A 19,834-nucleotide genomic window follows, 5' to 3' on the forward strand; every position below is an offset into this window, starting at 1 on the left:
TAATCTGAAAGTTACCAGAAACATTATTTAGCAGCAATTCCCCCTTGTCCTTGTCAAAACCAGAGACAAACCAAGCAGCAAATGTAACTGAATTTCCTAGGCAGCGGCGGCGGCGGCGGCAGCAGCAGCAGCAGGCAAGCCTTCCCCCCTGTGAACCCCGCGCCACTGAGCAGCTAGAGAGGAGCAGGGAAATCGCGCTGCTGGGGGAAAAGCTAGAGAGGAAAGAAGCGTGGAACAATTGCAGACAGACACACACACACGCACGCACGCACATTCACACAGAGGGAGAGAGGGAGAGAGAGAGATAGACACACACACACTCCCGCACACGCGCGCACACACAAAACCGGTGAATAATTTTTGCTGCTATTTGTTTTGTTGTTTTTTAAATAGTGGCCGCCATGAGCAGCAGCGACGGAGGCGAGCAAATCCGACAGGCCCTCTTAAGAGAGGATTTATACACGTAAGGTAAGTGTTGGAGATTTAAACCTACCCTTTGCGCCATCAGTCTGCGCTCCGATAAACTCCTGGAGGTGTCCTATATTTAATATCCCAGTCCAGCAACAACAACAAAAAGTGATTGAGTGGTGAAGAAGAAGAAGAAGAATCCCTTTTCCCCCTTGTCCTTTCGACCCACTTATAGACTTCTCCAGCACGCTTAAATAATCATAAAAGACAACAGCAATAACAATAAAAAGTAGGCAAAGAACCCCGTCGAGTTTGTGATCTTCTTTTTTCCCGCGCGCTGCTTCTCCGTTTCCCCTTTCTCTGTCTCTTTCCTTTTTTTTCTTCCTTTGCGTAAAAAATAATAATAATTAAAAAAAATTAAAAATCGTCAACCCCCCAACTGAAGGTTACGATCGGCCCGTCAGCAACCCACATGTAACCAAACTGTCGTGTCTCATGGCTTTTTGCCACTCCAGCTGTCAATCAAAGCCATGGAATGTCAAGGTAGTGAATGAATGATGGCTGATGATGATGAAGAAGAAAAGAGGAATCTTTTTAACCTCGGGTTCTTCTCTCAGTAACTCCGCGTTTGGGGTTTGTCTTGTAGGAGAGCTATAGGTTCTTTTCTCCCTCTCTCCCCCTTTTTTTTTAACTACCGGGAGGGGGAGGGTGGGGTAGGATGCGAAGAAAAATGGAATAGTTTGCAAAACGTGGACTTCCTCCGTTCTTTTTTTTTTCCCCGGTAGGTATTTTGTCTCCCTCTTCACCTCTCCCTCTGAGATGAGTGAGTGTCAGTAAGTGTTGGCAGGTTGGCTGCTGGCTGGCTTATAGAAGAGGCTCAGTTTTGCAGCGCTGATCGGCGGGAGAATGAAATGACGGAACCCGGAAGTAGTGGTGGCCATAGCCAGTCCTACAACAGAGACACATACAAGGGAGAGGGGAGAGGGAGAGGAGAGGAGAAGAGAGCGAGCACAGAACCAGCGAGCGAGCGAGCGAGCGCTTAAAGCCTGTGATACAGAGTATGCAATCAGGGCTGCTTCCACGCCACCCGGGGAGGGGGGGGAGAAAGCCACCCTGCAAATCATACCCATAGCAAATCAACGTGCCTTTTCAGATAGGAAAGGGAGAGTGTGGGATAAAGAAGGAGGCACAGGAGAAGGAAGAGAGGGAGAGAAAGAAAGGCTGCCTGGCTTCGTGCGTGCGCGTGGTGGGGGAACTGCAAAAAGCCAGAAATGGGGTGGGGGGGTGGGGAAGTGCCATACAAGCCTAGCACTGGCATGCTTTTTTATTATTAGATTATTTTACCACTCAATACCCTTATCTACCTAACTGCACTCTTTAGCCAGCGCTTCGCATTGTGTGTCCCCCCCCCGTCTCTCTCTTCTGAGGTTACTTCTAGCAGCGATTCAATGGCCACTATGCAAGCCGAAGGAACTCAGGCAGTTTGCAAAGGTTTAAAGGGGGGGGGGGGAGAGCGAGAGAGAGCATGCAAAGTTGATCTGCCAGCGGAAACTAGCCTGCTTTAAACAAAGTCCCTCTGCCCATGCCAGAATCTTGTATTCAAAGAGATCTCTGTGTGCGTGTTTCCTTTTCTGTGTGAAACCACTACCTTTTAGCTGTTGTTGTCGAAATTACTTTTCCAGGAGCAGAAGATAGACCAACCCCATTTGGCATCGTTCTTCATTAAGTGATCGCTTCCATCAGCCACGCTGTGTGATGTCTTTGGAGGGGGGGCGTGGATGAGAGAGGGAAATCTTTTTAGGTTTTGCTCTGAGGCTGCCAGGAGACTGGAAGGCAAAATCACTATCTTAAAATAGTGGTGTAGATTTGAATGCACTGGGGTGTTGTTGCTGCTGCTGCTGCTGCTGTTTTAAATGGGCCAATCCGTCCTGTTATTGTGAACATGTAGAATTTTACCTGTGTTTTGTGGAACCTGTGCTTAAGGTATTGCCCTGGTAATGTCTTTTTTACGGCTATGTTAATTACAGCAAAGTTATTAAGCAAATCGAGTGAAATGGTGCCCCCTTCTTCCGTTCCCAAGGATCAAATGAACTTTTGAAAATACACACAACACACTTTCTTCGCCTTTCTCCCTCGCTCCTTCTCTCTCTCTTTCTCATACATACACACGCTACCTATCACGTTAGTGTGTATGTGTTTGTGCAGCTTCCTCCAATCACTTTGCTGGAACTAAAACATGCCTTACCTCAGAGCAGTCAATTACCAAAGCTACCCGAGATCATCAATCATGGGGAATGCTTGAAGTTTAGGGGAGGAGCAATGGTCAAACTATTGATTGCTGCAGTTTTGTACTCCCCCCTCCCCTCTCTCTCTCTTTCATGCTCCCTGAACATAAAATCTAAACCAGACAATACTGTTAATAGTGGGGTTTATCAATGTATCTACTTGTGAATGTGGCCTCGCACATACATAGCATTGAAGGGGGGGGCGAGAACAACTCCCCCCCCCAAAAAAACAATGACACCACTGCTTAAACTGGGAAGAGGGAGAGTCGGAGGGAGATTCGGTTCTTCGTACCAGGGTCACAGTGAAGGAAAGTTGGGGAGGAAAGGGAGGGAAAAAATCACCCAAGTGGGGGTGGGGTTGGCTCTAGAAATTTGGCCAGATTTTAATGGGCGATGGGAATGTGCTCCAGAGGTCAATAAAGCCCTCCAAAATGATGAATGATTGAGTACCTGTGATGATGATAGTGATTACCGGAGCAATTAAACAGTTTGATTAAATGAGCCATCATAACAATGATGTCTGCGGGAAATCAGCCCTCACATATAAAGAAAGATAGCGTGGAGAGAGAGGCTGACAAACGCCACTGGGCATGGCTTCGCTTTCCGAGAGCGCTCAGCCTGGCAAAGCGGGAGAGGCTGAACGCGCCGCTCCAGAGGCGAGCGAGGCGAGGAAAGGATCGGCGAGACTTTAAGCCAGACTTGCGCGCTCTCTTCCAACACCCTCTGAAGCTGCGGAGCCAGATCCAGGACGCTGCTTTTTCTCCCCCTTCTCTCTCCCCCCCCCCCCGTTTCTTCCCTCCCCTCTTCCTTTCTCCCCTCTAGAGGACCTCTTCCAAGATTAAAGCCGTCCTGAAGAGCAAGCGCTCTCCTCTGTGGCTGACTTGCCCGGGACTTTACTGAAAGGTGAGTAAAACCGCCCTCCGTATGCAGATCTCTTTCAAGCGGCGCTTAAGTCGGTTCCTTTGGCGAAAGGCGTCTTTCGGGCGGGGGGTGGCGGAGGGAAGGTTTTTGTCGTGGTGCAGTATTTTTTCTACTCTGTCTTATAAATCGGTAACGCAGTTCAAGATATTCATGGTAATGAATACTTGGTTAATCCTTTGGGTGCCCGGAGACCTACAGAGCAGTAGGTTATGCAAATCCTTTCCTACTTTTGCAGCTGGACTCTTCCAACGGATTGCTTTAAAAGAGATCTACTCCTCGATGAATGGTGCTTACGGAGGCTTTTTCCCTCCTTCTTCCGAAAATGTCACTTTCCTAAATTCCTTGGGAATCGCTTTGTTGTAACACAGCCAACACAATCCCGCCTTCCAGGACACATTTTAAACTTGTATTCTAGGGAGGGCAGCAAGAATTGACCTTGCAGGGGATAGAGAAAGCCTTAGTTTAGAAATCTTTAAGGGGTGTGTGTGTGTGTGTAGGATAGTTTGTAAAAAATAATAATCCAGTTGCATGAAAGACTTTCATATACTTGGGCTCATTGGAAGGAAAGTTGGTGTGTTTGATTTCTGTTCCAACCACTTGACGGCTAGGCTTCTGTAACGCTGATTTGCATGGCACTTTTGAGTTGATTATCTTTCGAAAGAGATCGAGCATCTGAATAAAACAACCGAACACCTAAATATCCCAATAACAAAAATAACAAAATCTGGAAAATAAACGAGGGCATTTGCCGTCTCGAATGCTACATTTTAATTTCTGTTCCCCGCCCCCCCCCCTTGGACTGTCTTTTTCTTCTGTTGAAGTTACCTGAGAGAATACAAAGTAATAACAACAATGTGGCCAGTTTCATACCCTCCTTGGGTCGGTGAAAAGCTAACCCCATCTCCAAATCGGTAAAACGCACATTTCCCGGGTAGCTAATTGAGAGTTGCACTATTCTTGATTTAGAGCCTGAAGTTGGTTATCTTTTAAAAAGCAGGGTATAGGAGCCATCGGAATTTGGACGCAAGTGAGATATGTGAGACAGGGGTTACATTTGGGCTGATTAATAATAATAATAATAATAATAATAATAATTCATTGTACAGTCCTCAACATATTTACTCAGAAGGAAGGCCCTCTGATGTCAGTGGGATTGACTCTCATATAAGTGTGCTTAGGACGGCAGCCACAGTGGACTTCAGTGATATTTCCAAGCTAGCTTGTCCCTTCAGAGCCTTGTCCTCTTGCAAGCTGCAAGTGGGGCTTTCCTCTTTTCTAGAACCGGCCCAAAGTCCAAAAAAGAAATTAGGTGTCCGGCGTGGAAATGCATCTCCGTCAAGAATCCGCTTCCCCCTTCCTTCCCTCCCCCCTTTTGGCCCAGGCTGGAAATGGTTTTTAACAGGCGGTAAAATTTCATCTTGTGGTGTCAAATTGGGGTCAGTTGGGGGTTAGGGTTCTCAGTGTCCGCGAAGGAGCTGTCCAGCTGTGTGGGGATTCATTAAGGGCAAAAGATCCGTTTCAAGAAAAACAATACAGAGACAATCAGTAGGCTAAAGATCCTCTCCAAATCGCATTTTACAAGTGCGCCAGAACAAATATGGATGCTGAAACCCTATTCACTCCAAACTTCCAAACCGCTTCCTTTGTCTCTCGGAACGGGAAAGAAAATCCTCTAAAACTTCAAGAATCTGTTTTCAGCAACCAGGCTTTGGGAAAGGTGGCATCTTTTCAATTTGAGTCTCTTTTTAGATTTTTTAATAAAAAAATTACTCCTCTCTTTTTGACAGAGCGGAATTGCACAACAGGTAATAACTTAGTCTACGTGTGTGTGAGAGAGAGAATGTGTGTGTGTACAAAATTATTATTTCAGATTTACACTCTGAGCTATACAGAGAATAAGGGTTTTTTTATGGCGGCTGGGTGAGATACCGATGCAGAACGTTGCTATTGACCACCGTCCAAAAATCCTCTCCCCCCCCCTGCTATTTATATATTCTAATAGATACTCTCTGGTGCCATTAACTTGGGGGTCTCTAACAGTGTGGAAAGTGCATGTAGCTAATCTGGTTTTATTAAATTCGCGTGGTTCAAATCCTCTTAGCTTTTCTACATCTGTTAGAAGGACCGGCGCCTCGCTGGAGGGACAAATAACTTCAGCCATAATCTTGTTTGCAACTTTATTCCGTGTTTGTTTGCTGAAATGAAGTATTTTTGTTTTTGGTTATGCAAATTCAATGGGGGGGAGAGAAATAGCTCCATTTTTAATATAGGAAAATTCTGGATGATTCTTAAATATTTTGATCTGAATTCTGCTTCGAGAACCAATGACAAAGAATGGATCAGATTTACTGATGAAAGCAGGGAGATGGAGAACTCTTCAAAACAGTTCCTCACTTCTATTTTCTCTTTATACTGGAAGTATCCTCACCACAATCATTACTATTCAGAAAGCTGGCACGACTTTTTTTTTTAACAGGCGCAATTTATTTTTAACTCTCCAAATCCTTTAAAAAAAACCCCAAAACCCTGCTGTTTTACTCCAATCCACCAGTTTAATCCAAAGTGGGTGGCTGCAGAAAACCGCTGAGAAACCTCCGCCGGTTTAAATGCTTTGTCTTTGGTGGGAATTCGTGCGTTTTAGCTAAACTGGGCTATGGATCGGGCATGGTCATTTCGCTCAGATTTCTGTAAAGTATTTTGACCAGTAGCGATCTTTCTTCCTACTTATTACACGCACACGCACAATCAGAACTACTCAGTCTGGGCGAATGCGCCACCATATAAACACAGGGCCAAATATTCCCCGGGACGGATGGAAGTGTTCCTTGATTCTGGTCTTGATTCTTGTTCACCCAGTTCTTTATTCACTCCCCTATTTCCAAAGGCCGTTTCGTGCTATCCCTTCTTTAGTTTTCTTTCCTCTCTCAGCAACCTGTTTTCAAACTTTTCAAACATCCTCTCTACCCCCCACCCCAAGTAAATGCTAGCCCAGCAGGGTGAACTTTTCTTGACCTCTATCGCTATATGCTTGCAATTTTGAAAGTTGAATTAGGAGGATTATTCATGTAAGTTACCTGTTAAACTTTCCGCACCCTCCTTCCCTCCCTCCCTTTTTCTGCTCAAAATCAACATGAACTCCAGTTTCTTTATTCACTTGCAAGCCTCTATTATGCTCCCCAAACACCTCTAGGAATTAAAATGGCACTTGTGGAGTGGGTCTCCCCCCCCCCTTTATTTCTTTATCTCTCCTGTTTATTCTGTAAAGATCCCGCTGAACTGAAGAAGCGAGGCAATAAACAGCCCTCTAGCGCTATCTGGCGGGACTCCAACACTCCCAGAATCTGCCGCTTCCAACCAGCCCCTGAAGATCGCTTTCTCCCGCGCTTCTTTGTACTGTATAGTTAAAAGAGATCTGGCCGCAGAACTGAAAGCCCTTCTTCGGAAAGGGATGCTGTCTCTGGTCCCGAAGCAGGAGTTCCCTAATCGCAGAAAGTTCGGAGATCAAGAAGGCACTTTCGCCCGTTCCTTTCAGGTTCTTTGCGCGCGCGCTCTGCCTTTCGCTCTTAATAATCCCAAACTCGCCGTCGAATTTTTTTTCGAGATAGGAAGCGCCCGCGGTCAAGCACCGATCCCTAAGCACGTTGGCTCTCTCGAAATCGGCCTGTTTCAATGGGGCCGATTCTTGCCAGGTCTTTTGCAGCGCGCGCCCCAACACATCCCACCTTCTCCATAGCCCCGTCTTTACGCACTAGCATCCTAAGACGGAATGCAAATAGGAAGCCGGCCCTTTGTTTTGTAGGTAGCGAGCAAGCAAAGGGCAGAGATGGGGAACCCTTCTGTTGCAGAATCAAGCCGCCTCCTTGCCTGTCGGGCAGAAAATACACAAGCAGGCAACGCAGGAGGACGCGCCTGGCACTTCACTAGGTTAGGGATGGCGTTTGATATCCCCACTTTCCCAATTTAATTCTACCAACTGTAACAAACAAACGAATGGAAAACCTGCCCTGTTTTTAAGCGGATTCTAGACAGCACAGACCCTAACGGTCATCCTTTTTTCTTGCCCGCCACCCGAGCTAAAAACAGAGATGCTCAGGCGTTCAGATCCTTTTGTACCAAAGCCCTTAAGTGGCTCAAACCGGCTTCTGGCCGAATTGTGGATTCCGCTGTGCTTAAATTCCGGACAGTCCCTTCCAATCTGGACACACCCAGACCATGCAAACTCACTCTGGCACTTCAAGGAAGCTCCATTTCTGGGCCTGCCTGGAAGGAGCCACCCGTTACAACTTTGAGAAAGAAAAGTCAACACGGCGATATATTGGGTGCGTTTTCCTGGGCACCACGGAAGCTGTCAAAAGGACACGGCGCGATTTCTGGAGCGAGGCTTTCTGTATTGGGCAGGGTCTTAAACTCTTTCGATTTTCTCCCCAGAAATCGGGCAGCCTTGATGCACCTTTCTTTTTTAAAAAAATCACACCGTCGCTGCCCCTTACAAAGAGAATGCAATATTGGTGATTTTCTCTCTGTAGGGGAAGAAGGGCCTTGTGGCACACAGAGCTCTCCTTGTGCTGAGCCCCGCTGTAATTAATTGAAAACAGTTATTAGGTGGTCATTGGCAATAGCGTAAATAATTGCGGTGGGTTTTTACTTAAAATTGACCGGTCACAGAGCGGTTGGGGGTGGGGGTGGGGGGTATCGATCGGAGGTATAAAAATGATGTATCAAAACATCAATGTCGATTATTTGAAATATTGTAGTCGAATCTTTTTATTGCTTCATCGGTTTAAGTGTCTGAAAGTGCAGCGTTCCAACATATATTTATGTTGTCAATACTGTCAAAACTGTCAGGTTTATTACAGTGGATTTGTAATACATTTCGGAGCTGCTCATTTGCATAAAACCCCCCTCCAGTTTTCCTCTTCCCACCCCCACCCCAAACCAACTCCCACACGCCTTTCCCCATCTCTAGAAAGAAAGCGGGCGGGGGGGGGGCGACTGTCAGTTTAATCAAAGGATTCAGGGCTCCTTTGCTGAAGCAGAAGTAGAGATCCCGCACAATTACATCAAGCCCCCCTCCGCCTCTTTCCCTTCCTGGGTCGCCTCGCCTAACTTGCAAAGGGGATCCGCCGTGTCGCCCTTGCCTTTCCGACCTGATTAAATAAAGCCCATCCCGATTCAGCCCCCGTTTCAACTGGTATGATCCCTGCCACTTCTCGCTTTCTTGCCTACCCTCGCTCCCCTAAGGAGTAAGCTCAGCGGAAGAGAGCCGGATTTACTCCTCAGTAAACAGGTTTAGGATCGTTCCGTCAGACCCCGCCGAAGTCAGCAAGCGGAACGCGCCTTAATTCGAAGTGGCTGCGCTTAATTGAGTCTGCACTTCGGGCTACGCTCCTAGTCACTTATTCGGTCTCTTCCGAATTTCGATTCCGGATAAACATCCGAACCGATTTTGAAATAACAGGCTTGTTTCGGAGGAAGAAGAGATTGGGGCGAATAAGCCCGGCGGGTCGGTCCAAACAGGCGCACCTGTATGAAGCCTGGACGCGAGAAAGGCGCACAGATACTTCGGTCCCAGTAGCCGCAAGGGCATAAAAAGAATAACCAGCTGCCTTTTGATCTCTGTGTTTATGGATTTATATGTCCCTCGCGATGGTCAAATGAGCTCCTCAGTCCTCTCCTTTGAAACGAACAGGACAGGAGCAAGGCGAGTAAACATACATTGTTGGATTTTGGAGGGCCAGAGGCAAATCGGGGCCATCCTTAGGAAACCCCTGGATTTCTAGGACGCGTAAAAGATCCCGCTCACAAAGTTTAAAAAGAACAGTAGCCACAAATTCTTGGTTAACTTCTCTCTCGCATTTTCTTGCAGAGCCGCTTCGCGAGGCGAAAATGTGTAAAAACAAACAAACACCTGGACTCACCCCCCCATCCCCATCCCTTAAGCCCAGGTTGCTCTGCTGATGCCCCGCAGTTTCCTCCAGACTCACCTGACTGGATGCTTGCACTAGCGAGGACAGCATTAATTATTATTATTATTATTATTATTATTATTATTAATCTAAGATTCCTCTCCATCCCAACAAGCCTGTGATATGTTTTGGAAAGGGACCTCCAACTCTCTCCCGCCTGTAAATTGAGAAGTAAGGCGAGTGGATGGGGGCGCGGAGGCTCTGGCCCCATGGGGGACCTTGTTGACTTGGACTTGTGACCCCCCTCCATGAGAGGGTTTCCGCGGTGCGTGGTGGCTTCCAGGAACGCGCGACCAAGACGCCCTATGCGCCGAGGGGCGTCTTGCTGCTGCTAGAGGCCGGCGTGTCTCCCGTGTTGGAGGCAAGGAGAAGATTCCTCGGTCCCTTAAAAAAAAGTGCGACGGGACGCACCCAGCAGACGGTGTGGGTTGATGCAAACTTCCCCACGAAAAAGGGACAGGATGACCAAAGAGCCCCACTGCCTTAGCATGGAGCAATAAGCCCAAAGGCCACTGTTAAGGAGCTGGAGAAAGGTGAGGGTCCGGAGCGCCTATCCGTCGAGCCTCGTCCCCTCGGCGCCCGAATTTCGTTCCTTTCCGAGCCCGGCGCCTCCTTCCCTTGCGCGCTCGGAAAGCATTTAACAACAATTACGCCTTAATCAGCTGGAATGTTGGCCACAAATGACGCTATTAAACATCAAAGGGATGCCTCCGACTTTACCTTTTAGCCATAAGAGGATTAATTTCTCTAATTAGAGGGGATAAATATGTGCATAAATACATATCTCTCTCCTCACTCCTTTCTCCTTAATCTGACGGATTCCTATCCATGGGAGGGGAGGAGAGAGTGAGGCAGGGGGCGCGCCGGGGTGTTCCTCGACATCATCGCCCGCATCTTTAATTCTTAAAAAAAGAAAGAAAAACCCGACATGATAATGGAATGGGGGGAGAAGAGGGGCTGACCAGAAGCCCCCGCCCCAAAGGAGCAAATCCGGAGGGTCGCATCAGTTCACCGAAGTCCATCGCTGAAGGCTGCTCAACACCGGCAGATATTACTTTTGCGTGTATTTGGGAGGCAGAACAAAAGCAAGCAAATTCCAACCCCTTCCAAATGAAACCTGGAAGTGGGGGCAGACTTGTTTGCTTTTGTTGGGATTTAGGATCCGATTTACTGACCCCCCCTTCCTCCCCGCACTCCGAAGCTCAAGGCTGCGTTTAATCTCCCCCAATAAAATCCGCCTGACCTTGATTCTAACCTGTATGAATACCTCATTTACCTAATGACTTTGTGTCACGTAGGCAGGAGGTCAGTTTCCTTTTTAACCTTTCCCATTGCTGCAGTAAGCATTCTGGGATAATCGATGGCTCTTTGAATAATCGATGCACACTTTATGATCCCTGACAAACTCCGTGGACGGGCACCTCGTTTCAGGAAAGCAAAGCTTGCCTTCTCGGAACAACAGAGGCGAATTGTGCCTCGTACATCTGTGCAGGAGGCTGGCGCCTAGAGGACTAGCGCCTTAACTCCCGTGTTTTGTACCTCGGCACAATATTATCCAGGAGTAGGATGAACTGCGTTTTTGTTTTTTTTAATAAAACAAAAAACCCCCACCAACACACACACACACACACACACACACGGTCTGTTTCCCCTCTTTCAGTAAACAAAGCCCGTGAGAAGAAACATTTTTTATTTGGTCCTCAAAGGTTACGCTGAACAGAAGAGATTTTGGGTTTTGGGCCAGATCTCTATCGAGCTTTTAAAAGCAAGCGATTCCACACTCTTCCAACCTTCCTTTTCTTCTTTCTAGGAACAGGCGCAACGAGACCATCCTCTCACTTGGGCAAGTCTCTCTCTCTCTCTCTGTGCCCTTTCCCTTCTTTATTTACTCTGCGATTAAAGTACAAAGTCCCTCCTCCCCCCCGGCAAGGCAAAGGTGCTTTACTGCCTCGTTGCGGCGCCCCACCTTCCTAATGACTCCGGATGGCAGGACTGTGTCCTCAGATAAACACGCGCGCGGGGGAGGCGGGGAAACCCTGCCGTGAACTTTTCCCTTTCGCCAGCCGGGCTGCGGGGTCTCCTCTCTCTCTCACGAGGTAGTTTTTGCCCGTCCTGTTAAAAGTTCCCTCCACTCCCGTTAAGGAGGAACGGGAGAAACACGACCCTATCTAACGCTAGCGAGCAGAAAGAAGCGGGTGGTTAGGAAGCGAGACCCCCCCCATCCCTCCCAACCACATTTACTCCTTTTTTTGCAAACAAAACAAGCCAGCAGCAGCGATCAAGAATGTCTGGGAGCTCTCACATTTGCTGCTATCTGCTGGTGTTAGTCAGAACTGAGAATCGTTGCAACCCTGTTACCTCTGTAGGATAATTAATACAGATTCGGGGATTCTTCTTTCTTCACTACCTATAAACATATGCTTCGTTGTCCTCCGCAGTTAAGTTATTCAGGGGTCCCTCCACTCTCTCCGCCCCCCCCCCCCCGCCACAGCCCAGCCCGGTAGTGTGATTCTTCCATCGAAGTTTCGACCTGAGACTTTCCCCGCCACATATTAGAGAAGAGCAGTTCAGGGATGCTAAGGCAGGAGGGAGAGCGCAACAACTTTTGATGGGCTTAGAAAAAAATCGTTTCAGATTCCTCTATAGAAATCTGGGATCAAGAAGCTAAGTCAAATGTAAGCCATTTTCTAAGGTGTTTAAATAATGTTACAGTGCCACATCATAGCCAGCTCTCTGGGAAATGGGGAAGGCAGACATCTCTCTCTCTCTCTGGGTGTGGGTGGGTGTCTGCCCCCAAACATATTTTCTCCGAAGTCTGCTGCACTGATTTCAGTGGGGCTTGCATCCACATATGTGGACTCGGAATGCAGCCTAGCCCAGCCGTCCTGAGAGCTGCCTGGAAATACCTTCCTATTGATTTAAGTGAGAATTACTTCCATGTAATGTGTACAAAATCAAGGTGTAATCTCTTCAGATGCAATCCTGCAGGCTGTAAGCCTGTTTAAATCACATTGACTTCAGGGAGATTTCAGCAGTACTACAGCAGCCTTGTGTGTATCACGTGTATTATCAGAGCCACTGAAGAAGCAAGACAGCGCCATTCTAAGAGACACCAGGAGAACACCTGGCCAGATGTCTACTGAGCAGAGCTAGCATGTTGATTGGGGCTTTCCTAAGTGCCTTAAACCCGTGGCCTGAGAGAAGAGATTATATGACAATCAACTTTTCTTCACACTCAACATTTCCTTCTCTTTCACCTAAATGCCAGGGACATATTTAATGGGAAACTTATTTCCAATATTATATCCTATATTGAGTGGGACTGCACAGAAGATACATAACAAAACCTGGAGAACAATGAGCTTCTGCAAAGGTAGGTTTAGATAATTAATACCAGACATTTCTACAATGTGGTTCCTTACAAAACCCTGTCAAGGAGACTGTAAAAATTCCTGTTTTACAGAAAGGGAGACTGTGACTTGTCTAAGAACTCCCAGTGAATCCTTGGCTCTGGTGTCAAATCTTAACAGTTTATCTATCTACTAGCCCACAGAGAACAATGCCACTCATATTGGATTCTGAAGATGCCAGATGCTTATACTGGCATTCAATCCCTGGTAAGTCCTCTTACTGTATGTATACAATTTTAAATGGGGGTTATTCTTAGTTCAGTGTGTGTACGTTTGCAGCCTTAGTCAAGTTTTAGTCAGGAGAAAACTAGCACATCAGTAAGACTTCTATCTTTGGGGAAGATTCTATTTCTTGGGGGGTGGGCTAGGATTCATACATGCAACCCACCTTCTACACACCCATAAGATAAAGTGATACAGTCCAGGAAAGACCTTACCACTTGGGTCTACTGGAACATGGTTATTTCTTTTTAAATAGTGCCAGACAAAATAGGGCAAACAAAATGTGGGATGAAATCTTACACTGAACTCTGCAAAAAAACTCCCACTGATGTTAGCATATGAAGTCTACAGCCGAAAACTGTTACACACTTTGCATGGCTAAGTGCTATATAAATGGTAATAAGCTCATTCATCATTATGTATGAAATAATGGTAACACATTTGATATAAAATGACATATGCAAACTTCTTATGATATCTATCAATGCATTTGCAATAATTACCATGCTAATTTTATTGTTTATCATTGCTCTGATCGAAGTGCCTAGAGAAGTATACATGGGCATAAGCAGTGTGGAAACAAAAACATCACAAGAGTTTGTCCTTCCTATATTTTCACCTCTAGGCTATATCGCAATGATAAGACAACATATCTAGGCTTGTGTCATACTGGATAGCACTGTTCCTTGGGTGACTGAGGAATTTAAATCTAACCTTTTGATTCACAGCAGCTGAGCTGTTGAGCAGCATGATCTTGGATAAAGTGTAAAATTTGCTGAACCACACATAAATATATCTATATTTATAGAAATACTTAATATTCAGTATTTTTTAATCCCATTAATTCCAAAGGGAGATTTAAGCCCACACCTGAATGGGATTTTAGGTGCCACCCTATAAATGTCTACTAAGAAGCCCCACAGAGTTCAACGGGACTTATTCCTTAAAAAAAAAAAAAGTTCAGAATTACATTTAACTTCCCACGGCAGATAAAAGCACAATTAAAACAGTTTTTTTTAAAAAACCTCCCCTCACAACAAAATCAATAATCTTTGCAATACATTGCAGGGAGGACACCAAAAACAATTCTTAATTTGTCAAAGGTCAAGTTCAAGAGGTGTCTTCAACAACAACAACAACAGCTGTAAAGATATGGTGCCAGATGCAACTCTGTTGAGAAGGTGTTCCATATTCTTGGGGTCATCACCAAGGAGACCCTCTCACGAGTTGCTGCTCCTGAACCTCTGGGAATTTATTGATTAGCCTTCCTGAAAGTAGCCTTTCTGTTCACAAATCTCAGACAAATTAAGCATTTTTGACTCCATCTCTTCCACTGAAAACACATGTTTAACTCACCAAAATTAATGGAACTTTAGAATGTTTGTCTTCAGCTGTATCATACCCACAATGGATTAGTTAGCATTAAAATAGTGTGTGGATACCACAGCAAATTCTGGTAACTGAGGTATTGTACATCCTAATTGTATCGGTCACTGTCTTGACCTACAAGCTTTGTGAAAAATATTCATGTATAATTTCATGTAGAAAGTGTTCATTATTATGTTCTAGCTGTTTATTTATTGTATATTCTGTGTTATCATTTATGTTCTTTGCATGTTTGCTAAGAGACAAATTATTCTGATACTTTCTCTCTCTCTCTTTCACACACACACACACACACACAGAGTTTGCCTTGCTGCACCAGGTAAATGGAAACAAATCAATCCTCTCCTGATATTGGATGGGTTGCAAACTTTGGGAAGACAATGAACGCTTTCACTTCTAGAACAAGAAAACTGTTCATAATGACATGGGATCTACCACATACATTCAAGCTTTGAGCACAGAGTACGTTATATACCCACATCGGGGAAACTCAGATAACTTTGCCAAATCAAAATTCCCAATCAATACTTGGGAATCTATAGAATCATATTTTTTTACCACCACCCCTCCCCATTTTTTTGCACTCTTGGGAACTTGTTGGGAAATAAACCCCTCCTAAAAACATGCATTTTGTGATGCTGAAATCAAATATTTTCTCCTTTTTGAAACATATTGTAGGTCCCCACCCCCCTTGGCCATCATAGGTTATACATATAGGAATGATAATAAAGATATATACGAGATGGCAGAAATAATAGGATAATCAGGCCAAAAAGTGATTTGGTTTAATGATGTGAGCCATGAACAGAGCCTGAGGCATGGTGTATCTACCCTTGCAGCAGAATCTTGACACAATAAAGAAATGGTTGCATGTCAGACTAGAGATGGGGTGGAGTTAATTTTTTTTCATACTTCCCCATGGTATATCTTTTTCAAAAGCTAAGTTAGGATGGAGAGCTATCACATGATAAAGAAAAGGTTGTAGCTTTCAGGGTATTTTGTACTTGCAAAAGGACACACACACACACACACACACACACACGGCAGAATTGAAAGATATGAGCACTCTCTGCCATTGGCCAGGGGACCAAGGGCCACTGGGAAGCTGGTTCCTCTGTCTCCCAGGAAAAACATCACAGCAAAGGGAGGGACCACATTGCCTCCATCCATCTGCCAAAGGAGAAGTAGCTTCAGGAGTCTCACATGCCCTCTCCTTGCCTGAAAGGATGCTCTAGAATAGAAGCAAAGGGAAAGGACACTCTGGCCCCATCCATTAAATGAAGGAACAATAGTCAAAAACACCAACAAGGAAGATCAACCTGGTTTGAACTGGACATAAGGCTCACCACATTGTTTTGAAGAACAGATCTGCATTCTCTTTCTCCCACCACTCCCCCTCACTTGTGTATCTTGTCTTTTTCTGTCTGTAAGGCTAATGGCAGGGCCTAACCCCCCCCCTCTTCTTCTTTTGTTTTTATTGATGTGAGCAGCTTTGAGCAGCTCCTGAAAAGCAGGATAAAAATGTAGTAAAAAAGTACCATACTAGTTTGGTAAGACAGCACAGAAATCAATTTGTTTGGGTCACAAAACATCTAATCTAAACCACAACAGTTCCCCAAGCTTGCAGTTAAAGTAGACTTTGACATTCTGTGTCCCACTGGACTGTTTTGAAACAGCAGGAGGTATAAATTAACTGTCTCTTCAATTACAGATTATCAGCATCATCATTTTGTATTATGCGGGTTAACCTATTCATGGTAAATTTTGGAAAGGATTCTCATCAGGATAGAAATCTTAACAACACTTAGGTGAAATAACTTCTGCTAGAATCCACATGTGAATGCAAGTGCGTTTAAGATCAGAAATATACGTAATTTAGCAAGCAGAGTGCATCTATTGGCTGAAAAAAGAGAGCAAATGGAGCCAATAGGGTTAGGGTTAGTTTACCATGTGCATTTGTTGTTTAATCTGCAAACAGAGGCAAATATAGAGACTTTCTGCCAATAAGAACAAGTGCAAAAAAGGTAAGTGCAAATTTGAGTTGACTATTTAGCAGTCAAAATAATTGACAGACTGAAATAATTCAAAACAATTTATTAATGAGGTTAAGGCAAGATAATATCAGGGGAACACATCACCAAAATCAATAGCAATTTGAGTGGGCATACAGTTGTAAATTGTGGTTACAATTTCTGTGTCACAAGAGAAAAATAAAATATTGTATATGTGGTAAATAAAGCAGCATCAATATCTTTTGTATTCTTTCCACTTCAGTCTGCTGTTGGAAACCTGCCATCTGATCAGGTTTTTTTTTTTAAAAAAAAATTCAGTACAAACTTTAAAGTTGACTACCCAAATCTTGTATTGCCTTTGCTTGTAATACTAATACTTCCCCACCATTACAAACCAATTTTCAATAATACGCCAGAGGTTTAATCCAGTCCACTGCATAGGAGGATTCACCCTCCCATCTTCAGCACACATTCAAAGACATTACAGGGAATGGGGGTCTGTATTTATTTCCTATGTCGACATTCAACTCTTTGCTCTACCAAGGCAGGAAAATGGGGCTTTATTTTACTCTGCAGTGACCTCTCTTTTTGTGACTGCTGCACCCAGAGTGGACCGCACTGAGTTCCACAACCGTACAGTAAAATGCAAAAATAAAAACGTGCAATTCCTTTAAGATAACTTCAGTTCTGTGGTCCGCATGCTAATCAAGGGACTGTCATGAAAGTATGTCTCTTGAAGATGATCTATGCAATATTTTCTAGAGTATGACAGTCCAGTGGGTTGCCAGTATGTGGAGCAGGCTGCTTGAGTACAGGAAGATACCTTGAAAGGCAGCCAAGTCTCCCATTTAAATCAAAGCTATTTCATATTGGCTTGCTTTTCAGGAGGAATAAAGTATTGACACTTGTGTATTATTTTGCGAATCGTACTGGACATTTCAAATACCGTAGTTTAAAATACCAATGAGCCCACAGAATTAGAAGAGAATACTGCTTAAAACAGGACTCTAATGTACAACAGCAGGCTTACATTTTTAGATTTTAATATTATTACTATTACTAAAAACGAGAAATTGTAATGTGATGCCTTTTTTTCCTCAGTTGCTTGGGGTCCAGGATTGTTTTCTTGTTCTTTTGTTTGGCCTTTTTGTTGTTGTTGGAGTAATAAAGTCTTTCTACTAAGTCAAATAAAATAATCCTAAACATTGACACCAAAACCAAAGTAAATTGGAAGTGGTACTTGGTTCTTTAAACAAGAGAATCATGTGACTTCATGTAACACTGTGCTTAATAGAATCCACCTACATGGGTGAGGTTGACAATTAACCCATGTCAAAACATTGCAGAAGGGTAAACCCGGATGTCAAATAACTTTGGAAAAGGATAACCTTGTGTCCTCTTCACCAATCCCCAAGATGGGCCTGTCAGAAGCTGAAATGTCTCCTGCGCTTCCATAACACCAAAAGATACTTCTGTGCTCCATGTTAAAATTCCAAACAGATTTTTTTATTTTTTTTTTACGGAAAACAACTCCTGTTTGTTGATTCTGGACTATGACCAAACAAAAGACGGCTTTTTACAAAGAGAAAAATAAGCACGAGAGATTTCACTCACATCTTCAGGGAAGGAATTGATTTTCACAACAAATGGTTGATGAAACATTATTTAATATCGTGGGCACATGCATGAATGGATTTATATATCTAGCTCTAACCTGACAAGGTGGTGGAAGGGGTTTGTTCTCCAAGTCAAGGTTTATCATTCACAGGGTAGCTGTTTCTAGCATGAAGAAGGGGGAAAGTGGTGTGAAAGAATATAGTTGACAATAATTACAGCATGCCGATGAAATTGAGGGAACGCATTTCCTATTGGAGTAATATCAGATTACACTTACCTGGAGAAAATGTAAGACTCGACGTAGACATGTCCCGCCAACTCCTGTAACCAAATTCTGCACATATAAGGCAAAAGTCCAATGGACTGCTGCGGCACAGAAGGAAAATGGTATCGACTGTGTGCCCTTTTTTTATCAGAAGTGTAGCAGAGGTTCTTATAATCAGAAAAGTGAAGAGGCTTACCTTGAAAATAGACCAATGGTTAGTCTCCTTTCCACAGCAGTGATACAAGTCACCATATCTACTTCTGCAGTTTAAAGAGACCTGTAAGATCAAGGTCACTGTTAGTACACACATACACAAACACGCACACACCATTTGGCACACTGAAGTAACCACTGTATTCTTATTTTCATTTTAATCCCTCAAGTGAAGTATTGCCAGACTCACTTTTTCCTCACATCTTGCTGTAATTCTCCAGACTAAACCATTTCACTGGGTTGGGAAGTGAGAGCGAAAGGGAAGCAGAAGATTGGCGCCTCTTGTCACAGTTGGTCTTGTGAACAAGAATGTTATTGCTTCTTTTAACTAGGAATTGATGGCAACTTTATAAAAGCTTGCAGAAACGTGAAAGAAATAAGAGTATTTCCCCAGTCTATTAAGTTTTTTTTTGTTTTTGTTTTTTTAAAGATATAGTACACCCCATTGCTATGGCATTCCAGTGTGACTCCAAAGAATTTTCTTCCTCCTAGAGAGCGGAACTCTGAAAAAACAATTGCGCTAACAGTGAAAATAGGTCACTGTGATATTTCCTTTGTTGCCAGACTTTCAGCAACACTGAGGCACTTGATAGCATTTTATAGAAATGTCAGATTAATTGCTTAGTATATTAATTTTAACACAACATGGAATTGCATGATCTAGACATGATTGCAGCTTTTAGAGGAATAAACTATTTCCCCCCACAAAAGTGATAAAAACTGAAGTCACTGAAGCCATGCAGAGGTATCTTGTTGCCATTTCCCCCCTATTTTATTATATTAAACTACAAAAAATCTCTATAGATCTGTATGTCATTACACCTGCATTTTAGCACAAATCATATTAAAACCAACTAAATAGCTTCATATATTATGGTAGATTGTAAACATAAAATTCAGAAAGCAAGTAATAAAAACAAATAAGTGGGCAAATCATTTTTAAAGGTCACAGTCAAATGGAGACTTGGATTATGTATGCTAAATCTGAGATCAATTATGGCCCATGAGCTTCAAAATCTTACTCATGATAACTAAACTTCTGAACCTTTCAAATACAGTGGTACCTCAGGTTACAGACGCTTCAGGTTACAGATGCTTCAGGTTATGGACTCTGCTAACCCAGAAATAG

The 19,834-nt window shown here is 44.0% G+C and overlaps 1 protein-coding gene across 11 annotated transcripts in view; it reads right to left on the reverse strand.

The window, feature by feature from the left end:
* Positions 1 to 1,460, reverse strand: part of MEIS2 (Meis homeobox 2) — a 238,525-nt gene extending 237,065 nt beyond the window's left edge. For 2 of the 11 annotated variants that reach the window (XM_080978450.1, XM_080978455.1), the window contains exon 1: positions 494 to 1,460. Coding sequence is in view for 9 of the 11 variants with exons in the window: in XM_080978455.1 (XP_080834581.1) it covers positions 494 to 505 (12 nt within the window). In the remaining 2 variants the exon portion in view is untranslated. Of the gene's footprint in view, positions 1 to 15; positions 456 to 493 lie in introns of those variants that run through there. The other 9 variants (XM_080978452.1, XM_080978446.1, XM_080978448.1 and 6 more) reach the window with 7 other exon arrangements.
* Positions 1,461 to 19,834: the final 18,374 nt, after the last annotated feature.

This window comes from Podarcis pityusensis (genome assembly GCF_964106645.2).
Source record: "Podarcis pityusensis genome assembly, chromosome: 1".
NCBI classification, from domain to species: domain Eukaryota; kingdom Metazoa; phylum Chordata; class Lepidosauria; order Squamata; family Lacertidae; genus Podarcis; species Podarcis pityusensis.